At 51.2% G+C, this 21,372-nt stretch overlaps 2 protein-coding genes across 2 annotated transcripts; both read right to left on the reverse strand.

Annotated features, from left to right (window-relative positions):
• Positions 1-4,348: 4,348 nt before the first annotated feature.
• Positions 4,349-11,483, reverse strand: IL22RA1 (interleukin 22 receptor subunit alpha 1). Its single transcript, XM_040086341.1, has 7 exons — positions 11,441-11,483; positions 9,105-9,237; positions 8,631-8,803; positions 7,040-7,224; positions 6,438-6,573; positions 6,128-6,249; positions 4,349-5,350 (listed from the first exon to the last, which is right to left on the reverse strand). Exons 1-7 carry the CDS (start codon positions 11,481-11,483, stop codon positions 4,349-4,351), a joined length of 1,794 nt encoding a protein of 597 aa, XP_039942275.1.
• A 3,100-nt stretch (positions 11,484-14,583) lies between these two features.
• Positions 14,584-18,597, reverse strand: IFNLR1 (interferon lambda receptor 1). Its single transcript, XM_040086342.2, has 7 exons — positions 18,496-18,597; positions 17,753-17,876; positions 17,341-17,522; positions 16,843-16,985; positions 16,256-16,412; positions 15,839-15,966; positions 14,584-15,642 (listed from the first exon to the last, which is right to left on the reverse strand). Exons 1-7 carry the CDS (start codon positions 18,578-18,580, stop codon positions 14,770-14,772), a joined length of 1,692 nt encoding a protein of 563 aa, XP_039942276.1. The 5' UTR covers positions 18,581-18,597; the 3' UTR covers positions 14,584-14,769.
• Between the last annotated feature and the right edge of the window lie 2,775 nt (positions 18,598-21,372).

Below are 21,372 nucleotides of genomic sequence, written 5' to 3' on the forward strand. Positions count from 1 at the left end.
CCCATGTTGGAGTGCCCATGGTGCAGTCAAATATAGCCCTGCCAGGCCCTCCCCGGACAATGGGGATGGCCCGGCCGGGGACACCGGCTGCGCTCGGCAGCGCCAGCCCCGCACCTCCCGCATCTGCCCGGTGATGTGGGGAGGGACGCGTGCCTCCAAAACCCTGAGAGCTGCCTTGTGCTCTGCTCCTTAAGACAGAGCTCACAAAGCGCCTAAACCGAATTATGAGTATTTTAACCCTGGCCAGGAATGCCCCTTGGGGTAACCTTGCCATTGCCGCCTGGCAGAGTGACGTCATTTGCTTTGACATCTCTTTAGTGAATGTCAACTCCAGGCAAATCCTGGCGGGGTCTGATTACACCAGCAGCTCTCAGCTTTTGGTGGGCTGTGATGGTTTTGTTTCCTTTTCCCAGCAAAACAAAGGCTTGGTGCCTCGGGGCGGGTAAGCTTTGTGTATCCAGCAGAGAGATGGGCAGGGTCAGAGAACAGAGATTGCTGATTTTCCATTTATTGGAGGTGGTCTTGCAGTTCCAGCATTCGGGGGAAACCCTTCCCAGCAATGTGAAGAGCAGGTGATGTTTCTTGTGGTGTCAGAAGGCCCTGTGGGAGTGAATTCCACCATCAAATCTGGCACAGTACCAGTAGGAGCCACTTCTAGGAACCTTTTTGCTTCACCATCCAAACAAAAAAGAAACCCAGCAGGACCAGCACCAGAACTCCCAGGACTTCCAGGTGTGCAGTTCATTTAGCAGCTGTGTTTGTGACATTCCTAAGAAAGCCACGAGCAGGAAGGACTGGGCTGGCCTGTCTGAAGCACTTTGCTTTGAGCTGAGCTGTCAAAGGGAAGGAACACGTCCCTTTCATTGCTTTTGAATCCATGGCTGCTTGAGGGCTTCCCTGAATTTTGTATTATGAGAAGTAATGTATAATTATCATCTATTCTGCTTAAAATTAATAATTTCATTCATTTTGTCACATCAAGCCTCTGTTATCAAATTTCTTTTATATAGAGGGGCAGGCACTGATCTCTGGTCTCTGTGAGCAGGGAAAGGACCCAGGGAAGGGCTGGAGCTGTGTCAGGGGAAGGTTGGGATGGGTTTAGGGAAAGGCTCTTCTCCAGAGGGTGCTGGCACTGCCCAGGCTCCCCAAGGAATGGGCACGGCCCCGAGGCTGCCAGAGCTCCAGGAGAGCTTGGACAGTGCTCTCAAGCACAAGGTGGGGTTGTTGGGGGGTCTGTGCAGGGCCAGGGGCTGAACTTGATGATCCCTGTGGTCCCTTCCAGTCTCCAGAATCTGGAGCTTTCCTTTTGTCCCCCGTGTAAGATTTTCCTCACAGAACTTGTTAAAAACTCACCAGTGATTTTTCATGGTGTTCAAACACCCTCCAGTGCCAAAAGAAAGGAACAATCAGGGAAGGAGAGTGGGATCCTTGGCTTGCAGAGTGTTCATCCCCGGGCAAGGATCCCTGCCGAGATTCCCGCGGGGCTGCTGCTCGGGGAATGAGCAAGTGCCAGCTCCCAGATTTAGCTGAGAAGACAAAGAGCAATGCTTTGCTCTAGAGTTACAGCTGCCACCTGCTCCTCTGGTGTCCTTGTGACAACTGCAGCGCTCACCTGTCATCGGTGTGACATCTGCTGGGGACACATGCTCCTTGTGGCAAGGCACCTCCAGCTTTTATTGTCCAGAGCTATCAGAACTGTTATCTGGAGCAGCCAGGATGACTGGAGGAGGAGAACTTTGTTAGGCACAGATGGCTTGCATGGGAACGCCTTTGGAACAATGTTGAAATCCTGCTCTTTATCTGGAAATGTTCCTACTCAGGAGGAGATGGAGATAGGGAGGAACTGGAGCAGCTGTTGGACACAAATGGATCCTTTTGGTTCTGAACAGGGGAAGGCAATGAAGTCAGCAGGGATGTTAAATTTAGAAGGTGACTCATGAAACAAGAATCAATCTCCCTCTGCTCAGAAGATCCAGGCCTCAAAGATCAATATTGACTCAGCCATGACGAGAGCAGGAAGCTGAGGATATTGCAGCCAGTCCCTCGGTAGGACAGGGCTCTCCTGCCTGACCCCTGGGCATTACAGCTGCTGGGAGGGTGGAACAGACAGGTTGGGATGGGGCTGGAATCATTCCTGCCTTTTATTCAGTCAGGGGTAATGCAGCCCTGGAGGGATTTAAGGGCCTGAAGGGGAGGGGGATGTCCCAGCTCGGGGACACTTTGCATCTTTAGGCACCATCTAAAAATCCATTCCCAGACTTTCCTCAGTTCCTGCTTGCCCTCCAGCAGGATGACACATTTATTACAGTCTGGGCATGATCAGACCCTGTGGCAGGGGTTCTGCAGAGGGATTTGGAAAGCGTCTAAAATAGAAAATAACTTCATTTTAGCAGCAGATTCAAATGCTTTCCTGAGGCCCCCATCCCTTCCACACAGCTCGTCCCATCCTTATCCTGTGCTGGGGGTTGTGTTTCACAACACAATCCAAAATGTTGACACTGTGGGATTTGGTTATTCCCTGGGTAGCATCACTGGGAATGTTGTTGACACAAGATATGCAGCCCACAGGCAACTCTGAATAAGGTAATTGGCATCACCGGCTTTAAATGCCTCTCCAAGGGGGTTTAGTGGAAAAAATATTACCCCTGGGGTCTCCCAGTCCTTGGGAACAACTCCAGGAGCAGCAGCAGTTCTCTGTGTGTTGTTTTCTGGGGCACAGAGTACAGGGAACAGATCAAAGGACATTCCACAAACCCTTTGGTGGTGAATGGTATGGAGGGAACTCCCTGGAAATGTCCTGCTGGTCACTGCCCAAGCCATGCACGTATTTCAGTCTTTCATACTCTAACTCTTCTTCACCACCCTTGGAATTTTGACCTTTTGGCCTCACAGGGCTGTGGTCCTTTGTCAGTTGTTGGTGCTGGAGCTCAGAGCTGAACCTTGGCCTGTAAAGTTTCTAAGACTGTTCCTTTAATCCTGGATTGAATCATCAAAAATCTTCACTTCATGAGCCTATGGCTTATTTGCAAAATCACCCCAAAGCAAGTGGAACTTACCCTTTAGCTTCAGCTCTCCTGGGCTGAGAAAAGCCCCAAGTGCACTTGGAGTGGGAAGAGCTGAATTTTACCTCTGGTCAGCATTGGTTTCTTTGGGTAAATACTTCCCCATACCAGTCAAACCTTGCTTTTTCCTTTAAATGCTTTCACTTCTCTAAAACCCATGTCCTCAGACACATTTTTTCACCAGAACTGTGTAAATGAACAGGCTGAACTGTGCTTTCCTCTGAATGAAAAATGATCACCTCCTCTGGCCCCTGAATTAGAATTTAGCTTGCTTTTGGTGGAGGTCCAAGTGCTCCAAGGATTTTGACTCCTAGAAAATGGTCATGGCAGCTCTGGAGGATGTGCCAGGAGCATGGAGCAGGTTCCTCATGGGCAGTGAGGGGCGGGAGGGAGAGCTCCAGACCTCCCCGGTCTCCTGTGGGGATAACTGAGTGCATGGATTGGGATTGGGATAAATTGAGATCGAGGGCTGAACTGGGAGAGCTGCAAATCCTCACATCCCTGCCTGCCTGGAATGTGATCCCAGGGGTTTCATCCCTGGGGATCTCAGGGGAGGAAGAGAACGTGTGACTACTGCAGAGAAAGAAAGGAGCAGCAGCTGGGAAATCTCAGAAGTGGGCCAAGGCTGCATTAATCTGTTGCAGAGATGAAAAAGGCTTTATCTTTGTACAGGTATTAAAAAAGGCTTTATCTTTGTACAAGTACTAAAACCCACAGGGGACAGGGACGTATTTCACAGAACTGCTGATTCAGGAGCTTCAAAGGACTCCTTTAAAGGCAAAGTCCATTCCAGGGAGGTGGAATACTCTTTTCCAAGTCATTTTTCCAAGGGTAGAACACCAATAACTATTTACTTCTTTTACTGTACTGTGGTACATTAAATACTTCTAGGTTTGCATACCTGAATTTCTTCAAAGGGAGGGTACATTTTATCCCTCGATCTTTGGTGTTGGTAAAGAGCAAACACAGTTTCTGTTGTGAATTTTGCTAAATTTTCAGTAAACTGAATCTGGGATTGGAAACCGAATCTTAACTGATCTTTTAAAGTAATCCAATTCATAATAAATTTGAGAATATGCAAGAAATAACGACCTGTTGGTTAAGTGCAAAGGTACAGTATTGCAGTGTAACAAGGAGCAGTTCTACGAAAAAAGGCACCAAACTCCACGACGGAGCAGTCTGACAGCCCCGAGCTGTGTTAATACAGCCAGGATCAGCTGTGGTTTTGAATCGCTTCTGTTTCATGCAGGAAAACCTCATCTGGATTTTAATGCCTTTAAGTCATCCTAATAAAATTCCATGCTATCCTCCTCATCCCACTGCACTTTCAAGTCCAGATCTTTGAAGAGCATGCTGAGCGGAGTGCCCGTGTCCCGGCCTGGGCTGCTGCCTGGGGACACGCTCAGTTCTGTGCAGCTCAGCTCCTTTGCTGCCGGGAACATTTCCACGGCCGCAGTCTCTGGGAGCTGCGCTTTGTGCGCGGGATGTGGGGATGGCTCCGGCAGCTTCCACTGCTCCGCGGGGTTCTCTGCGGGGAGGTCGGTCCCAGTCCGGACCGAGAGGAGCAGCGCTGCGGACAGGGGTGCCAGCAGCTCCTCCTCTGGAGCATAGTCTGGGGCAGCTCTCCCCGCAGACAGCAGCAGGGGCAGCTGTGCCTGTCGTGTGTAGCATCCTCCCTGTTCCAGCAAGGACAGGGACAGCTGGGACACGCGCTCCGCGTTCTCCAGCCCCTCGCTCTGCAGCAGCAGCTGGCTCTGCCCAGGGCTCCCCTGGATCACCACTGACTCCAGCCTGTCCCTGCTCTTCCACAGAGCCACCTTCGGCTGCTGCTCTTTGTAATCCCAGTGGCTGCAGCTCTTTCCCAGCGCCTGTGTTCGGAGTTTTCCATCCGCAGAACGATCTGGAGAAACTTCCTTCAGCCTTTGGTCGGGCTGTGAGCTCCGGTCGGTGAGGTCCGTGCCTTCCCCACACAGCCCGTAGGTCAGGGGCAGGCTGCTGCGGGCTGTGCCTGTGGGAACGCTCTGCTCCGCGGTCTGAGGGGCGTGAGCGCTCGGAGCTGGCATTTCCACCTGGCATGGCCGAGGGGGCAGCTGCAGTGTAGGGACATCCACCTGCTGCTGGTAGGCACAGAAAGGCCGTGGTGGCTCCAGGGCCCAGTCCAAACGCGAGCTCATCTGGGCCAGCTGCACTTCAGGGATTAAATGGCAAGGTCTGGAGAAAGTGAGGGGCTTTATGATGTGCTCCACTGTCAGCAAGAGAGGCTGGAACGATGAAATCCCTCTGAAGTCCTGGTGGAGGAGATAAAAAAGCACAAGTTATTAAGCTGTGACCTTGAAGCTTTGCTTTAGTTACTCTCACATTTTCTTTGGAGATGTGTCAGCGAAAGCCAGTAACAACCACCAGGGATCTGCTCTGCTGGCAAAAGAGCTCTGCTGTTTTGTTTCCAGGAGAATGACCACTCACAGGAATACAGACATTTCTCACTGTGTACTAACTGAGCAGTTCTTGAAATATGAGGAAGAAAATCTCCTGCTTTTGCATGATTTGGTCTAAGCCCTGCAGCACAGAAATAGCATGAAAATCCTTGTGCTCATTAGCACAAAAGTGCCATTCTTGCTGTGGGAGATGAGGGATAGGTGCGAATCCCAGCGTTTCGAGGGGAACTGGGGATTTAGGATGCCTCAGGTTTAGGTGCCTAACCCAAGGGGCTCAGTTTGGGGCAGGTTCTGAGCACCCTAAAGTATCAGTAATCTGCAGTGATTGCCTAGACCCCGCTCATTAACCTTTAAATGAAGGAGGGTGGGTTTAGATTGGATACTGGGGAGAAATGCTTTACTCAGGGTGCTGAGAGAGGTGCTGAGAGTGGTGGCACCGAGCAGCCGTGGCTGCCCCTGGGTCCCTGGCAGTGGCCAGGGCCAGGCTGGACATTGGAGCAGCCTGGGGCAGTGCCAGGTGTGGGGCCCACAGCAGGGCATGGACTAAATGATCTTTCAGGTCCTTCCAGCCCCCGGCAGTGGTGATTCCCTGATTTCCAAGCCGAGCTGCAGTGGCTGCAGGGCACTCACCAAGGCCCTGGGCTGGGCATTGCGCTGTTTGATGTATTTGTAGATCACATAAGCGCCGGCAGCAAAAACCAGCCCGGCACAGAACGCCAGGGCCACCAAACAGTAGAGAATCCACGTCTTGTCTGGGGAAAGAACAAGTGGGAAAGAGCAGGATTAGAAAAGTGTGACAATTAGCTAGGTGATGTCACAGCTTTAGTCTCATAGGAATGAATTTTTAGATTTTTAAAATGTTTCGCGCTGAAAATCAATGCATTTTGTGTCCAGTATCCCAGCTGGAGTTTTCAACTTCCAGCAGAGTTAACAGCCTCACCTGCCAGTGTTTTCACCCAAAACACCTGAGGTCTGCTCCTTCTTTGCAGCAGATAGATATAAACTGTCCCGTTGTATTCAGTGTCTGGATCCAGGTTGGAAACTTCAAATTCTTTGCTGTGTTCATTCTTTGTCCACTGTTGAAAAGAAAAGTAAAATCTGTAATTGGGGAGGGTTAAATTTTCTTCAATTCAGATTGCAAAATTCAGCATAAAATATTATTTACTGATGAGGTCTTACAGACCTCTAATCATTCTGTATGTATGGAACTGTGATTTTTTCTGAATCATGTTTATATGATTTTGTTTTCTATTATTTCTGTATATAATTTTACATTTCAGTTGCTTAAGACTTGGACTACTTAAGTCATTTTTAGTCACCAATGGTTTTACTTTTCGCTACTTATACAGTACTCTTGGAAAGTCCTTTTTTCCCCCAGAATTTAAGAAGAAAGCTTAAAGCTCCTGTTGTCCTGAGAGCCAAAGAGTCCAAGACTTTCCCTTGCACATCAGAAATCTCCCTCATCCTGTGTAAACTGAGATCCTTCTCCAGCTCATGTGAAATGGGATTTACAGCATCCCAATGCCCGAGGTTGTGCTTTACCTGCTGCTGTGTCCTCTGGTTGAATATTGTCAGGTGATAATCCACAGCCCCAAATTTGCTGTAGATGTCCTCCACGGTGAGCTGCTGGTCATCCTCACCCCGCAGGGGGGTCAAGGGGGGCCGGATCAGGAACTTTATGGAGCGCACATAGGGAACGTATTCCACTTGTGGTGCCCCTATAATGGCTGGGAAAGGCAGAACAGGCAGTGTCAGCTGTGTCCATATCATCTGATAGCTCCAACTCACCCCAGACTCACTGAAATTGTTATTTCTGTTCATACAAAATGTGTCTGAGCTGTATGAGCATAGCAGAAGTCAGACCACATGGGGGGTTGGGGCTCTGTACTTTACAGTGTTTGTCCCCAGGAATTCTCATCCCAGGCTTTTCCAGCTCCGTGTTCCCTGTCCCTGTGCAGGATATCCTCCTTCATGTGTGTGTGAGGGGTGAAATCCCACCACAGGCACTCAGCTAGCAGCTGCCAGATCCCAATTCCCATCCTGCTCCAGATTCTCAGAGCTTTTGTGCCTGCACTTCTCTCTGGTGACGGGCGCACACTATACCCAGCACTGAAAAGGGCTTTAATCCAAACTTTCACACCTTTTTTGGTCTGAAGGCTCTTCACATCCATTGGCTGCTGATGCCACCTGGAATTATTCTTCAGTGGGAAAATCTTAGCCACGGAGCCAGTGAGGCCCCCAAGGGCTGCGTTGTGCCTGCAGTAGGGCTCACTTTGGGGCTGGGACACGAAGTATCTGTTGGGATGGATGCTTATCCCAACATTCCCATTTCACAGCTCCTGGGACTTGCTGTCCTCTGGTTGCCCCTCATGGCCCTTAGTCATTTCTTTCTCTCTCATGCAGCTCTCCCTTCCATCCCACCTGGCTTTTCTGTTCTCCTCTGATCCCACTTTAGGGTGAGATTTCAGCTGAGGCTCTGCCCATTTCTCATTTACCTCCTTGCCCAAACTGCCAAACCTCCAGGCCATCGCTCTCTCCCCGCCAAGCAGCCTGCAGTGTGAGGAAATGCTGCCCTGCAGTGGTGCCTGCAGTGGTGCCTGCAGTGGTGCCTGTGCAGTGGTGCCTGCGCAGTGGTGCCTGTGCAGTGGTGCCTGTGCAGTGGTGCCTGCAGTGGTGCCTCTGCAGCGGTGCCTGCAGAGCAGTGCCTGTGCAGTGGTGCCTGTGCAGTGGTGCCTGCAGTGGTGCCTGCAGTGGTGCCTGTGCAGTGGTGCCTGCAGTGGTGCCTGTGCAGTGGTGCCTGCGCAGTGGTGCCTGTGCAGTGGTGCCTGCAGTGGTGCCTGTGCAGTGGTGCCTGTGCAGTGGTGCCTGTGCAGTGGTGCCTGCAGTGGTGCCTGCAGTGGTGCCTGTGCAGTGGTGCCTGCAGTGGTGCCTGTGCAGTGGTGCCTGCGCAGTGGTGCCTGTGCAGTGGTGCCTGTGCAGTGGTGCCTGCAGTGGTGCCTGCAGTGGTGCCTGTGCAGTGGTGCCTGCAGTGGTGCCTGCAGTGGTGCCTGTGCAGTGGTGCCTGTGCAGCGGTGCCTGCAGTGGTGCCTGCACAGCAGTGCCTGTGCAGCGGTGCCTGCACAGTGGTACCTACTCTCTTTGCGGGGCTCGAACCTCTCGGAGCGCACCCAGCTGGAGGAGCAGCCCCTGGCCCTGACCCGCCCGTAGAAATGCTCTGTGAAGTTCTCTGTCTCCTGGCTGAGGTTGCAGAAGAGCTGGGTGATGCTCTGGCACTCACGCTTGGTGAGCCAGGATTTCTCTCCATACCTGAAGACAGAACAAGGGTTCGAGTTTGTTTGGTTGAACAGGACTGAAAGAAAATGGAATAGAGTGAAGGAAGTTGCCGAAGGCAAGAGTAGCTCGGTAATGGAGCAAAGCAACCCAAGATTTAAAATATCTGCTTAAATGAGCATCATCTTCCACTTTGAATAATCCTGTCCTTCCCTGAGTTCTCCTCTGAGCAGAACCATAATACAGGCAGGAGAAACAGCAAAATCACCTTTTCTCTCTTGGCCCTTCTGTCTCTGAGACCCCTAAGAACAGCCTAAAAAAAGCGAACTTCACATACTGTTTGTATTGGACATCAAACACGGTGCCAGGGGGAATATCTGCCTCCGTTTCCCATGTCAGGATGTTCTCAAAGTTTGTGGAAGAAAATGCTGCACGTTTCAGACATGATGATCTCTCTGTAGTCACAATGCCTGAAGGAGCAGAGAAACAGGTATTAAAAAGCGTCTTCTGATATCTCAGCCCTCAGATGAAAATGGATCCTGTGGTATTTTGCTAAAGCTGGGTTGAAAAGAAGGAGCTTGAGCAGAACAAGACTTCAAACTGTGTTCACATCACACTCTTGCACATGACTGACTCATCCCAAAGAAATGTAAGTTAGGAATTTATACAGAAAAGCCTCAACAACTCGAATCAGAAAGAGAATCCTTGAATTTCTAGTTTGGTTTCTTTAAGAGCCCCTAAATGGGCAGTAAAATAAGACCAATAACCTGTTTTCAAGCCCCGAATCACGTCTCTGCTTTCTGTCCCTGCTCAAGGAAGTGACATTCAGAGCTCAGTGTCACCTCCCTGAAGATGTGGCTCCGTTCTCCTCGCGTGCTCCGTGTTTTACTGGATGGAAACTTCCTGTCCGGAGCGACAGCCGCTGTCTGGACTCTGGCCTGGGTGTGCCGGGGTGACAGCAGACAGCTCAGCCAGCTCCTGCTTTCTCAGCCCTGCTGCTCTTCCCTGGGAGAGCTGCTCTGCCTTTGGGGGCAGGAATGTCGCTGTCCCTGCCCACATGTCCCTGCACGGCAGGACCCCACCGTGGCCCTCCTGCAGCAAACTGGCTCTGAGTGCTGCAGAAAAGTCCTTGAGGGTTTTGTCTCTCTCTTACCACAAGAAAACACTGTGCAACATTTTCCCAAAGCTGATCCATAAAAGTTTCTACCCAGGATTTGTCTACTCTGAGTTCAGGTTGTAGGCAGACCCTCAAAGGTGCATCGTTAATACATCATCCAGCCCTTGGTTTGTGGTGCTGACAAACACCTGGGGCATGTGAGGGCTTCAGCCTGCAGTGAACAATGAGACCCCTGGTGAAAAAGTGGGGTGAGCAAATGAGAATAGCACAGATGGGCAAACTGAGCACTGGGATGGGAGTGACTTGGACAAGATCACATGGAACAGAGACTCAGTCCCACCTGGATCCTCGCTTCAAGCTTCCCCCCATGGGCCAGGACTGAGTGTGAGCGGTTCAGCCTCGCTGGCTGAATGGAGCAGGGTTAGGCACAAAGGCACAGACCCCTTCTCAGGCTTGTGTGGCATTTGGCACACACAAGGGAAGTGGTGCAGAAACGGGCTGCTGGCTGCTCCAAATATTGTCCTGACTTCATCTGCAGCTCCACATTTGCCTCTGCTCATTCCAGGCTCAGCAGGAGGCAGCAGTGTGGGTGTGAAGGAGTGGGATTCCCTGTCTGAGCACCCTGAAAACTGAGTCACAAATACCTCGATCTTATCAGGAGTAGGAAATCTCTGTCTTCCCACATTTATCCCTGCTAGAGCACTGCTATGCAAAGCAGCATAACACAAGCACAGTCAAGTGTGGGCAGGGGAAAACCAGGATCTTTCACGGTGTGACAGTCCCTTGGGCTGAGGAGTTTCACAGGGTAAGATCCCAGACAGGAGCAGATGAGTGACAAGGCTGAATGCTGAAAAGCTGGTGTCTGGAAAGAGCAAGGTTCTTGTTAGTTCACCCAGCAGCGAGCCTGTCACATCTGGAGTAGGATTAAACGGCTTTTAGAGGGTAGATCTAGATTAGATTTCAGGGAAAAATTGTTCCCTGTGAGGGTGGGCAAGCCCTGGCATGGGGTGCCCTGAGCAGCTGTGGCTGCTCCATCTCTGGAAGTGTCCCAGGCCAGGCTGGACAGGGCTTGGGGCGACCGGGACGGTGGAAGGTGTCCGTGCCCGTGGCTGGAGTGGGATGAGATGAGCTTTAAGTCCTTTCCAACCCAACCACTCCATGACAACTCCCTCATTTTAAGATTACATGATTTGTTTGTACCTCTTTTAAAATCAGGACTGTTCTTGTATTCATTTGTGCCTTTGTTTAAGACGTGAGGAGACTGATCCAAAGCCCCCTGATACCGCAGAATATCCTTCACTCCTGTAGGATTTGGGTTGTAGCACAGTGACAAACCCTTGGAAGTGGAGGAATCTTTTCCTCTCCCTACTAATCCCTCAAGTGCCAAGCATACAGCCACACATGGAAGTTACTACAAGGAGAGATCGACACAGAAGAGAACTCAGACAACAGCTCATTCTCCAGGTGATAATTCAGGAAACAGGATTGAAGTCCAGACCCCAGGATCCAACAGAAACACCACAATCAGCGAGAGCACAGGAGAGCCCAGGACTTACCGACCACTGAAACTCCAGCCAGGACGATCAGGAGTCGCTGCATGAATAACTCTGCAGGCTGGGCTGCGAGAGTAGGCAGTTGCTCATGTGCAGGTGAATCACCTTTTAGGAGAGCCGAATTCTTTCTTGCCAGGCCAGGTTGGATTTGTTGCTCAGTAACAGAGCAGAGCTCCTGTCCTGCCTTCCCTGGGCTCTGAGCTCACCGCTGCTGGGAGCCCTGCGCATGTGTGACACGGGAGAGTGACAGCAGGAGCACCTCTCCCCTCCAGTGCACACCTGACTGTACAAAGGTGCATGAGCCAGAGGCTGAGAAAATCCCCAGCTCCTGAAAAAGAGCCAAATACCTTTTTGCTGAGAGCTTCCTGCCTGAAAGCCCTCCCTGAGGTTCCTGGGGTTTGAGGTTTGATTTTCTGGTCGAGTAACTTAAGCTTCTTACAACTCTAGACATTGAAACTTAGTGCTGTGCACCTGTTTGGTTTAATATCTGCTGCAAGCAATGCACCTATTTCCTTAAAAAATACTTGTGAATGCTTTCTTAAAACGAAAGTCAGCCAGAGCACTGGGTTCTATGCTCGTCTGTTGTTCTTACTGACCTTGGGTGGGAAGCTGAGGATCAGCACATGCCCTGCTGCAGCCCGTGCTGAGCAGGAGCTCCTCAGCTCTGCCCGGACTCTGCACCCCCAGGTTCTCTCACCTGATGTGGGAAAGAGTCAGAATTCTGAGTGGTGGCCTTTCCACAGGAGGAGCACCTGCTGTCCCACAGCTTTTTGTGGAGGCCACTGTACACCTACAATGTTTATTTTTGTGGCTGTTTACAGTGTAAAGTTCTGTTACTGAATCCATGTGATAAGAACTGGGAGTTTGTATGGACAGCAAGAAAGGGATCCAGTCCCTTTTCCATAAAGTGTTCAGTTTTTAGGGTGTGGTTAAGTTTTCAAAATACAAACCCTGTGTGCTTCTGAAGCTGTGTTGATTTCACTGCTCTGTCCTTGTGGCCAAACGTGATAGAATCCACAAACCCCTTCTGCTTCCCTCCTCATCCGTGGATTTCCACTTCCTGATGCTGTTTCTGTTCCCTGCCCTGCTTGGGTGTGTAAGGGCTCCGTGCTCCCGGCCCTGCCATGGTGCATCACTGGCACTTTGTCATTCTCAGCTCACCTGGACAAAGGCAGAGGCCCCAGGTTTGTTAAACCAGACACACCTATCCACCAGTGTCTAATTAAGGACAGCAGTTTGTTAGGGTGTTTCCTGAACAGCCTGCTAAAAGTATTTCCATTTTTCCCTTCCCTCACGTCACTGCCTCACGCTCCTGCTGCGTGGTGGGGCAGAGCTGAGGGACCTTGGTGTGCATCTGAGCCTTCAGTTCTGAGAACAGAACTTCAAACTTTACCTCTGCCCTTATTTCTAGCAAAGTGTCACCTTTTGAACTGCCCAGGAAACACCTCTCTGGATCTTTGGGGACCAGAAGATGTCCAAAACTCAACTTTCAAGTTTAAAATTTAGCGGTTTATCTTCCAAGCTCTCTCAAACTTTTGATTTCCTCAGAGTGCACAAAGCTGGCGAGTGCTGGGCACGAACCCTCCATGTGTGGATGTGGCACCTGGGGACGGGTGAGTTCACAGTTGGACTCGTTGACCTCCAAGGTCTTTTTTCTAAGGAAATGATTCCCTGCTGCTGTAATAAGACCTGGACCTGCTGCTCCGGGAGAGGGAGCACTGTGCTCTGGCCGTGAGTGACCCTTCTGCCGAGGAAAACAGCTCTCAAGCCCTGCTGAAAGCAAACGAGGAGCTGGATGCTGCCACCACCTGTCCAGCTCACCTGGCCTGCAGCCTGTCCCTCAGTTCCCTAGACAAGACAAGAACTGATCCCAGGCTCTGTTTGCAGAGCTGGGACATGTCAGCATCCTTTTGCAGAGGTTGCACAACTTCGGTGCTTCCTGTAACTCAAAGCCTGGGGGGTTTTCCTTGATTGCACAAGAAATTGGGTGGTGATTATATTTGGGCCATCTGTGTCTTTCCAAATGAACTGGAGGGATAACAATGCAGGATGTACCTGAGGACGCTTTGCAGAGGACAAAGGAATAGTCCAGCTGGTGAATCCTTTCCCCCACCTCCCCTTTTGACTTTGATCCAGCACTTTAATTAGTACCTCTTGCTGCAAAGCAGTTCCTAGTCCCCCCTACCACCCCTTACTTCTTTTTTCCCAGTTCTCAAAAGATTTCATCTTTCATACCCTCCATCAACACCCTCCCCTCATCTGAGCCTCTCCCTGAAAGCAGAGAATGGCTGGGGAGGGTTTCCCTCTTTCCTTTAATGCTTTGCTTTCCTGTGAGTCCTTTACACAAAGGCTCCTTTTGATACTGGAGTATAAAAAGCCTTTACAGGGGCATGAAGTGATGGGACAAAGGTGATGGCTGTAAACTGCCAGAGGGGAGATCTAGATTAGATATTGGACTGAAACCCTTCCCTGGCAAGGTGTTGAGGCCCTGGCACAGGTGCCCAGAGCAGCTGTGGCTGCCCCTGGATCCCTGGCAGTGCCCGAGGCCAGGCTGGACACTGGGGACAGCCTGGGACAGTGGGAGGTGTCCCTGCCGTGGCAGGGGTGCAGTGGGATGAATTTCAGGATCCCTTCACACCCAAACCATTCTGTGATTCTTTGTTTAGAGAGAAGGTCACAGTCCTGGTTTCCCAGTGACTAGAGTGACCTGGCTGGGAAGTCTCAGAATTCCGCTCCAGCCCAGGATGGGGCCCTGTTTTAAAGGTAATGTTTTTTTCAAGATGAGCTGCAGTCCCCCTTTGTAGCTCTGGAAAACAAAACCATGCACACATGGAGATTTATATCAAAATATTACTGCTCTCAGACATTCTGCATAGCAGGAAGAATTTCAGCTTCAGTAAGTATAAAATAAAAAATAAATAAACAAACATGCTGCACACTTTGGCTTCAGTTCCCTCTGTTGGAACACAGAAGGTGATTTCTGCAGGATGAATTGGAGAACTTTTCATCCCACAAAAACCAGATCTTGCTGAGTATCTCTGTGAGGAACTTCCAGTCAAGCTCTGGACTTACAGGGAAGCAAAGGTGTCACCAAGCAGTTCAAAATCTGCTCCAAATCCGCGTGCAGGCACAACACTGCGTTTTCAGGCTCCAGCTGGGTTCCACCCGGGGCTGGGTTGTGCTTTTGCCTTTCATAGCCCACGCACAGCAGTTCCCTTTTCTGAAGTCTCAGTGACCCCCAGGCAGTGCCTGTTTGCTGGTGGTCCCTCAGAGATGTCCCTGCCTCCCTCACCCCCAGCACTTTTCAGGCACTCCCCAGACCTGCTGGGTACTTAAATCCTTCCCAAATAATGTGAGTGCTCGTAGCCTGGGAATTGCAGCTTTGGGTCGTATTTTCCCTCTGTATTTGAAGTCTCAAAAGCGTCACTCAGCATTTTGGACTCGGGCGTCCCCTGTGTAAAATCGTCGCTGCCGCAGTCGCTGGCAATGCCTTCATCCTCTGCCACCTGCAGCGTCCACAGGGGGATGAGCAGCTCTCCGGGCTGGGACCTCGAGTCCATCTGGAGCCGCAGATCAAGGACGGACTTCTGGTAATCCCTGGAGAAATGAGGAGCCTTCCTGTGCTCGTGGGGTTCGGCACAAATCCCCCCCAGCAGGGGCTGAAGGGGGGTCATTCCCAGCCTCTCATCCCTGTGTCCATCATCCTGTCCATGCTCACTGGCACCTGGGAATCTCACATCAGTGAGGGATATTCTTCCCAAGGAGGAGCCGAGATAAAGGGACATCTCCTCGTTTGCCTGGGATCCCGAGGTGTCCAGCTCACCCTTCCTCTCTGCAAAGAGAGTGAAACCCAGGGCTCTGAGGTCAGGCACAGATCCACTGTCCACAGAGAGACCTGCAGCTCCTGAATCCAGGCTGGTTTCCCCCGGAGCTGCTGGGGGTGGCTGACAGCTGATATGTCTCTTGGGGTACCGGGGCATTTCATGGTATGGGATCAAAGTGCTGCTGTCTTCCTCCTCATCTGATGACGATGATGATGATGATGGGAAAGAAGCCATCCATGGCAGGTGGTGTCCTCCTAAAGCTCTGTTTGTCCTCCTTTGAGGCATTGGCTTCTCTGTGCAGTTCAGATCATCACTGCAGAATTCCTTTTCACTGAACTCCAAGTGGAGGGTTGGTCCAGCAGCTTTAAACTGAGAGAAATCCTACCAGGGAGAAGGAATGAGACAGTGAGCCCGGGATGCTTCTAAAAGAAACGTTTGGATGTAAGAAAATTTACTTTGAAAATGGGAATTACGAATGTAAAACTGAGAAGTGCAGAACCCCCCACCCATCCCCAGTTACCCCCTGAAAACCAGCAAGACTCTGAGTCAGGAGGGAACCTCAGAATTTGAACTGTACCAAAACCTGAGGCATCTTCCTTTGCTTGGCCTCATATTTCAGCAGGCAGCAGATGAGGGGACTGGCCACGAAGATGGGGAGGACAAACAGAAAGATCACAACCAGAAATGAGAACTTCCACTCCACTGCTGAAAAAGACAGAAATAATCTCCTGTGAGTGGTATTTTTATAGGAATTACGGGCTCTACACTGACACACAATCAATACTCAAGGTTTTCAGAAAACATTGCAGGGTTGACTTTTTTTAAATGAAAATATTTCTACAGAAAGAAGGAACTGCTCACCAGAAAATTCAACCAGCCCTTTAACAGGAAGCCCCTTTTTTTTTTGTGGTGAAAACCTGGTATTTGTGGAAATCTTTGCCTTGCCCTCATCCCACTGGATGTGTCCCACATCCTTTCCTGAGAAGGGCCGTACCTTTGTGGTTTAATAGCACGCACACTGGCTGGGAGAATTCACTGTACTTCAAGTTGATGCTTTCGTAGAGAGCCCTGGCACTGAAGCAGTAATTGCCCCTGAGGGCAGTGGTGTTGATGGTCACTGTGTCCTTCCTGAAGTAACCTTCATATTTCTTCTGTTGAGAGACAAAGCAGAGGATTGAAGAGATGATTCTCTCATTATTTGGGTGGTGTTTCTGTACCACTTTAGCCCACAGATCCCCGTGTCTGGCATCTCCCCAGGCTGATGGATCCAGGGTGGGAATTCCAGCTGTGCTGGGCTCTGCTCTGCCAGGGAATGCTGCCAGTGGCACCTGGACGGGTTGTTTTGAACCTCAGATCTTCAGACTGACTGTGGTGTAGCCTCCCCTTCCTGATAAAAAATAGGGAACTACCAAAAAAATAAGGATGCACAGACAGACTTCTTTTTGTCTCTGGCTTTGGTTTAGCTCTGGTTTGGCTGGTTCATTTCCTCCAGGCCCTGGATCCAGTCCCTCCCTCCCTGCCCAGACCTTTGAAGCTCTTTCAGTTCCTCCATTTCATCTAAAAAGAGCCACTTTTACTGACCTTGTCTTCAGATCCTGCTTCCCAGAGGTTCAAGTCGTACTTCCAAGTGAGGTTCTCCACACAGGCGGGCAGAGGGAAGGAGGCACTCACGTGGATGGAATTGTCCCTGACATTCAGGGTCAGCACAGGGGGAGCCAGCTCCACTGCAACCGAGGGAGCCAACGTGAGAATGGGGCTTGCTTGGCTCTTACCTTCCCAGCACTGACACTTGCCTTGGCTGGTCCTCACTTCCAGCTGTTATCTGTGATAAGAGGGAGGCAAAGGACGCCTCTTTTATCTAAAACACCCCAGGGAGATTAAAGCCTTTGTTCAGCTGGGATACCGATACAAAAATTCTGACACTTGCTACAAAATTCATCCTCGAAGGATCCCAGCTCATTCCTGTTCATGCTCGCTCAAATCTCTGCGGTCTGTAAAGCTCCTGGATACCTGTGGGGTGTGGTCTATCCATCTGTGGGAATGTCCTTCCCTCCTGGCTGTCACCCGGCAGGCACTCACCGTCTGAGTAGTAATCTTTGAACTGGGATTTCACCCACGGCGACTGGGACCGTCCCCAAACCGCTTTCACCCGAGCACGGACTTTAACGTAGAAGCTGGACAGGGCACAAGTCAGATTGCAGAAGGATCTTGGGATGTTTTTGCAATCAGGAACCTTCATCCATTTGTCCAGGCGATCCTGGCTGAAAGGAACAACCACACCAAAATATCAAACACGTTCTGCTGTGATTTGTGGAGCAAGAGAAGGAAGGGTTTGGGAGGGTGGGGAGCAAATGGTGCTCAGAGTTTGGAACATTTCCCAGTTTGATCATGTTTAGTTTTGGTGGAAGGACACTGGTCATTAGGACAGTCATTAATCAGGAGAGATGCCCGGTAGTTGTCCTTCCATCAGACGTGGTTTGGGAGCTCTTACCTTTCATACCTCACAGTGTAGGTCACACCCGGGGGATAGCCTTCCCCGGGAGCCCAGGTCAAAATCATGGCAAAATCCTTTGACAGCAGCGTCACATTTTGAGGAGGGACAAGTTGAACATGACCTGATCAAAAGGGAAAATTATGTGAATTATTTAAAAATGTCTTTGGGGGCAGGAAGTACCACTTGGTTGTCACTAAGGTGATGTCAAAATTTGAGGCAAAGCCGTTCACTGAAGGCTGGACATTGGCTCTGGAGGCAGGTGTGATGCAATGTTTTCCTCATCTCATAAAACATCTTCACCTCAACAGCTTTTAGAATTAGGACTCACGTTTGTGTGAACAATCTATTCTATAATTTCGAGGGGCATTCGCCGTGGTCTCACTGCATTTCTGTGATTTACATCCCACAAACTCCACCTGCCTCCCTGGATGGGGCAGACACGGCTGTCCCACGCTTCTCATTCAATCCCAGTCCTCCAAGGGCAGATCTTGCCAGGAATTCAGAGGTGCAGCTTTGTCCTGGATATTTTCCTGCCCCTATTTTTTCCAGTAGATCACTATGTTCATCACTAGCCCTCAAAAGGACACCTTCCACAAACAGATTTGAAACTGTCACCTCTTTAACATGGAATATTCCACTTTGTGTGATTCATTCCCATTTAAGCTGACTATAATTTATCTCTTCTCCTACCAACAAAGCCGTCTAGTGAAAGGAAAAGTGGCGTTCAGGTGTGCACGTACCTCGAGCCTGCTGCAGAAGGCACAGGGCCGTCAGGGCTCCCACCCTCCAGCCACACACGGCCGGGCAGAACTTCCCACTGGTCATAAATGTCTTTCCATGATCCATTCTCATCGGGTTTCCTGCGTGAATTCCAGAGGATTGAGGAGTTCGGGAGCTGCACGCATGCGCCTGCCTCTCTTCCTGGTACAGCCCTGCACGTGTGACTGGGAGAGGAGCAGGAGTGAGAGGGTTTTGGGGCAAAGGAAAGGTAAAGGTTGCAGTACTGCGCCCTCCAGTGCAGCACAGCTGAGCCCTGGCACAGGGGAAGAGCTGCCTCATCTTGTGAGACACTTCGGTAAAGCTCTGACCTTTGGTACTTACCTGCGTGGCTGTGAAATATTAATAGAACCTAAATAAGGTCTATTGCAGGAGAGAGCTATTAATAACCTAGCAACAGTAAAAACAGTGAGACTCTGGTAGTCTGGTGTTTACAGGACATCAAAGGCTTTCTCTTAGTTTATGTTACCACGATGTTTTTCAGGAGTTAGGGAATTACTCCACTTTACAGCTGGGGGAATCATTCCCCTTTGAACTGATTAAAATTTATCTCTCCTCCTGCTCACAAAGCCAAAGTGCAGAGATAGGAGGGGATGTGCCCCCTCCCAGCGTGGGCACATGAAAGGACCTGGGTGTCTCTGCCTCGCTGCCAAGTGCGGGGTGCCCAGGTGTGTGCTCGTAACGGCTGTGCCGCTGCAAGGGAGCGGGGAAATCCCTGCATCAGTCATGGTTTGGCACCTCAGCTCTCCTGCCTTCCCATCACAGGCACCCGCACGCCTGTGCCGTCAGCACCGGGGACGGATCGATGAATTTCCCACACGGGACACTTGGAGCAGCTCGGACAAAAGGGGTTTTCCCGGCTCTTCCCCGGGTGGAAAACTCTCCCAGCCCAGCAGACAGCCCTTGGAACCCGGGAGTGTCAGGTTCTGGGGACAAAGTCACGATTTCCTCCAAAAATCTCCATTTCTCCTTACCACAGGTTTCTGTTTCTGTGGCTGTTTTGCTACCTCCATTTAATTTCGTTTAATTTTTATGGAGTTTCTTTTTCTTGTGAAGAAAAGAATTGTGATCCTTTCTAAGGAGAACAGCAGAGTGAAGGGTCTGGAGGGTCTATCCCCGTTCAGCATCCGAACTGCAGAGCCACAACCAGCGCAGGGCTCCTGTGCTTCCTGGAGCAGCGTGGGCAGCATTGGGAGCAGCTCCAGGGCCGCTCGTTCGGCCCTGGCTGAGAGCCCTGGGGCAGCTCCTCCCCAGGGTGACTGGGACTTTTAGTGAGTTCACAAGAGGTGAATCTCATCATCATCACCATCATCATCACCACCACCACCAGCACAGTCACCATCGTTTCCCGCGGCACACCGGCGCTGCGCTCGGGGCTGCGCTCGGGGCTGCGCTCCGGCAGACCTGCGCGATCTGCGGCGGCCGGAGGAGCTGTCCCGGCCGATGTGCTGCTGTCCCCGGCCGGGCTGGCGTGGCCGATGCCACGAGGTGTCGCTGCCTGTCAAACAAAACGCGCTTCTCTCCGAGCCACAGCGCCCGGAAACTTCAGGAACCGCTAAAGCGGCCTGGAGCGGTTCCCGGAGCATCCTCTCGAGGCACAGGGGGCACGGCACACCCGACGTTCTGCTCTCCTGCCCCTCCGGGCCCTGTCTCCGGCTGGGGCTGCCCGGAAGGGGCCGGATCAGGCGCTGGTGGAGCAGGAGTGTGAGCTGTGTGACAGGAGGACGCACGGCTGTGGCCATCAGTGCTCTGGGACCTGCTGTGGAGCCCTTCGGATACAGGCAGGGACGGTGCTGCTGCAGAGCACTGATAACAGCCTTCATCCTTGGGCAAGTCGTGCAGCTGTGCCCGTGTTCTCCCACTGGTTTGCTCCTATGGAGCATAAATATTCAAATGTTCTTATCCAAGAACCAGCTGGACACAACCCTGTGCAATGTGCTTTAGCACGACCCGCTGTGGTCCTCTCCATCCTGAATCACTCTGCGATGCTGGGAAATGCTTTGGGATGGGGCTGGCGTTCCCTGGCACGGTGTCTCACCCTGTGACACCGAGGATCCCCAGGGGACTCCCCCCATTTCCCACCTCCTCCCTCCCCGTGTGCAGCAGATGATTCAGCACAGGAGGGCAAACCCTGCAACCTTCCCTGAGTCAGACCGACCAGGAAGGGACTGCAGGAAATCCAGTGTGAGGAAGGCACAGCTGGGGCTGTGGTTGGGTTTTGGGAAACCTTTGGGAGCAACAGGCAGCACCAAGTGTTGTCACCCCAGCTCCTTCCTTCCCTTTGCTGTTCCGGCAGAGCTGTGTGTGCTGCAAGCTGGGAGCTGGAGTGGGAGACTGAGCCCAGGGAGAAACAAACAGATTAAAAACCCTAACAGGGCATTCCTGGTATGGATAGCACCATGGGAAACCAAACCTCTCACCCATAAGTGCAGCAGGTGAATGAGCATGAGAAAATATTCTTTAGCCCCCAAAGTACACAAAAAGACATATTCTGAGACTGAAAGTGAGACCTCACTCAGTTCCAAAGTTTCCTCTTGTCATTTTGGGGACAGCATACTGATTTTCAAGGACGCTTAGGGGAAGAGCAGAAAGTTTTCAAACAACACAAAAGTCACTGATTTTCCCCCTTGTCCCGAGCTTCCTGCATCGAGAGGACAACGTTGGTACACAGCTCTCCCTTCCTTCCCCTGGCTCCTGTGGGATGAGCTGTGCAGCAAAGGCATCCAAGCCATCCAGGAACTCCGAGTGTGGGAACAGCCCTGGCCCTGGCAGGAGGAGACAGATTCCAGTGACAGCCTGACACTGTCACCTCCAGCAGCTCCAGCAGCCCCATCCTGGCT

The sequence above is a fragment of the Hirundo rustica genome, chromosome 25, assembly GCF_015227805.2.
Source record: "Hirundo rustica isolate bHirRus1 chromosome 25, bHirRus1.pri.v3, whole genome shotgun sequence".
Lineage (NCBI taxonomy): Eukaryota > Metazoa > Chordata > Aves > Passeriformes > Hirundinidae > Hirundo > Hirundo rustica.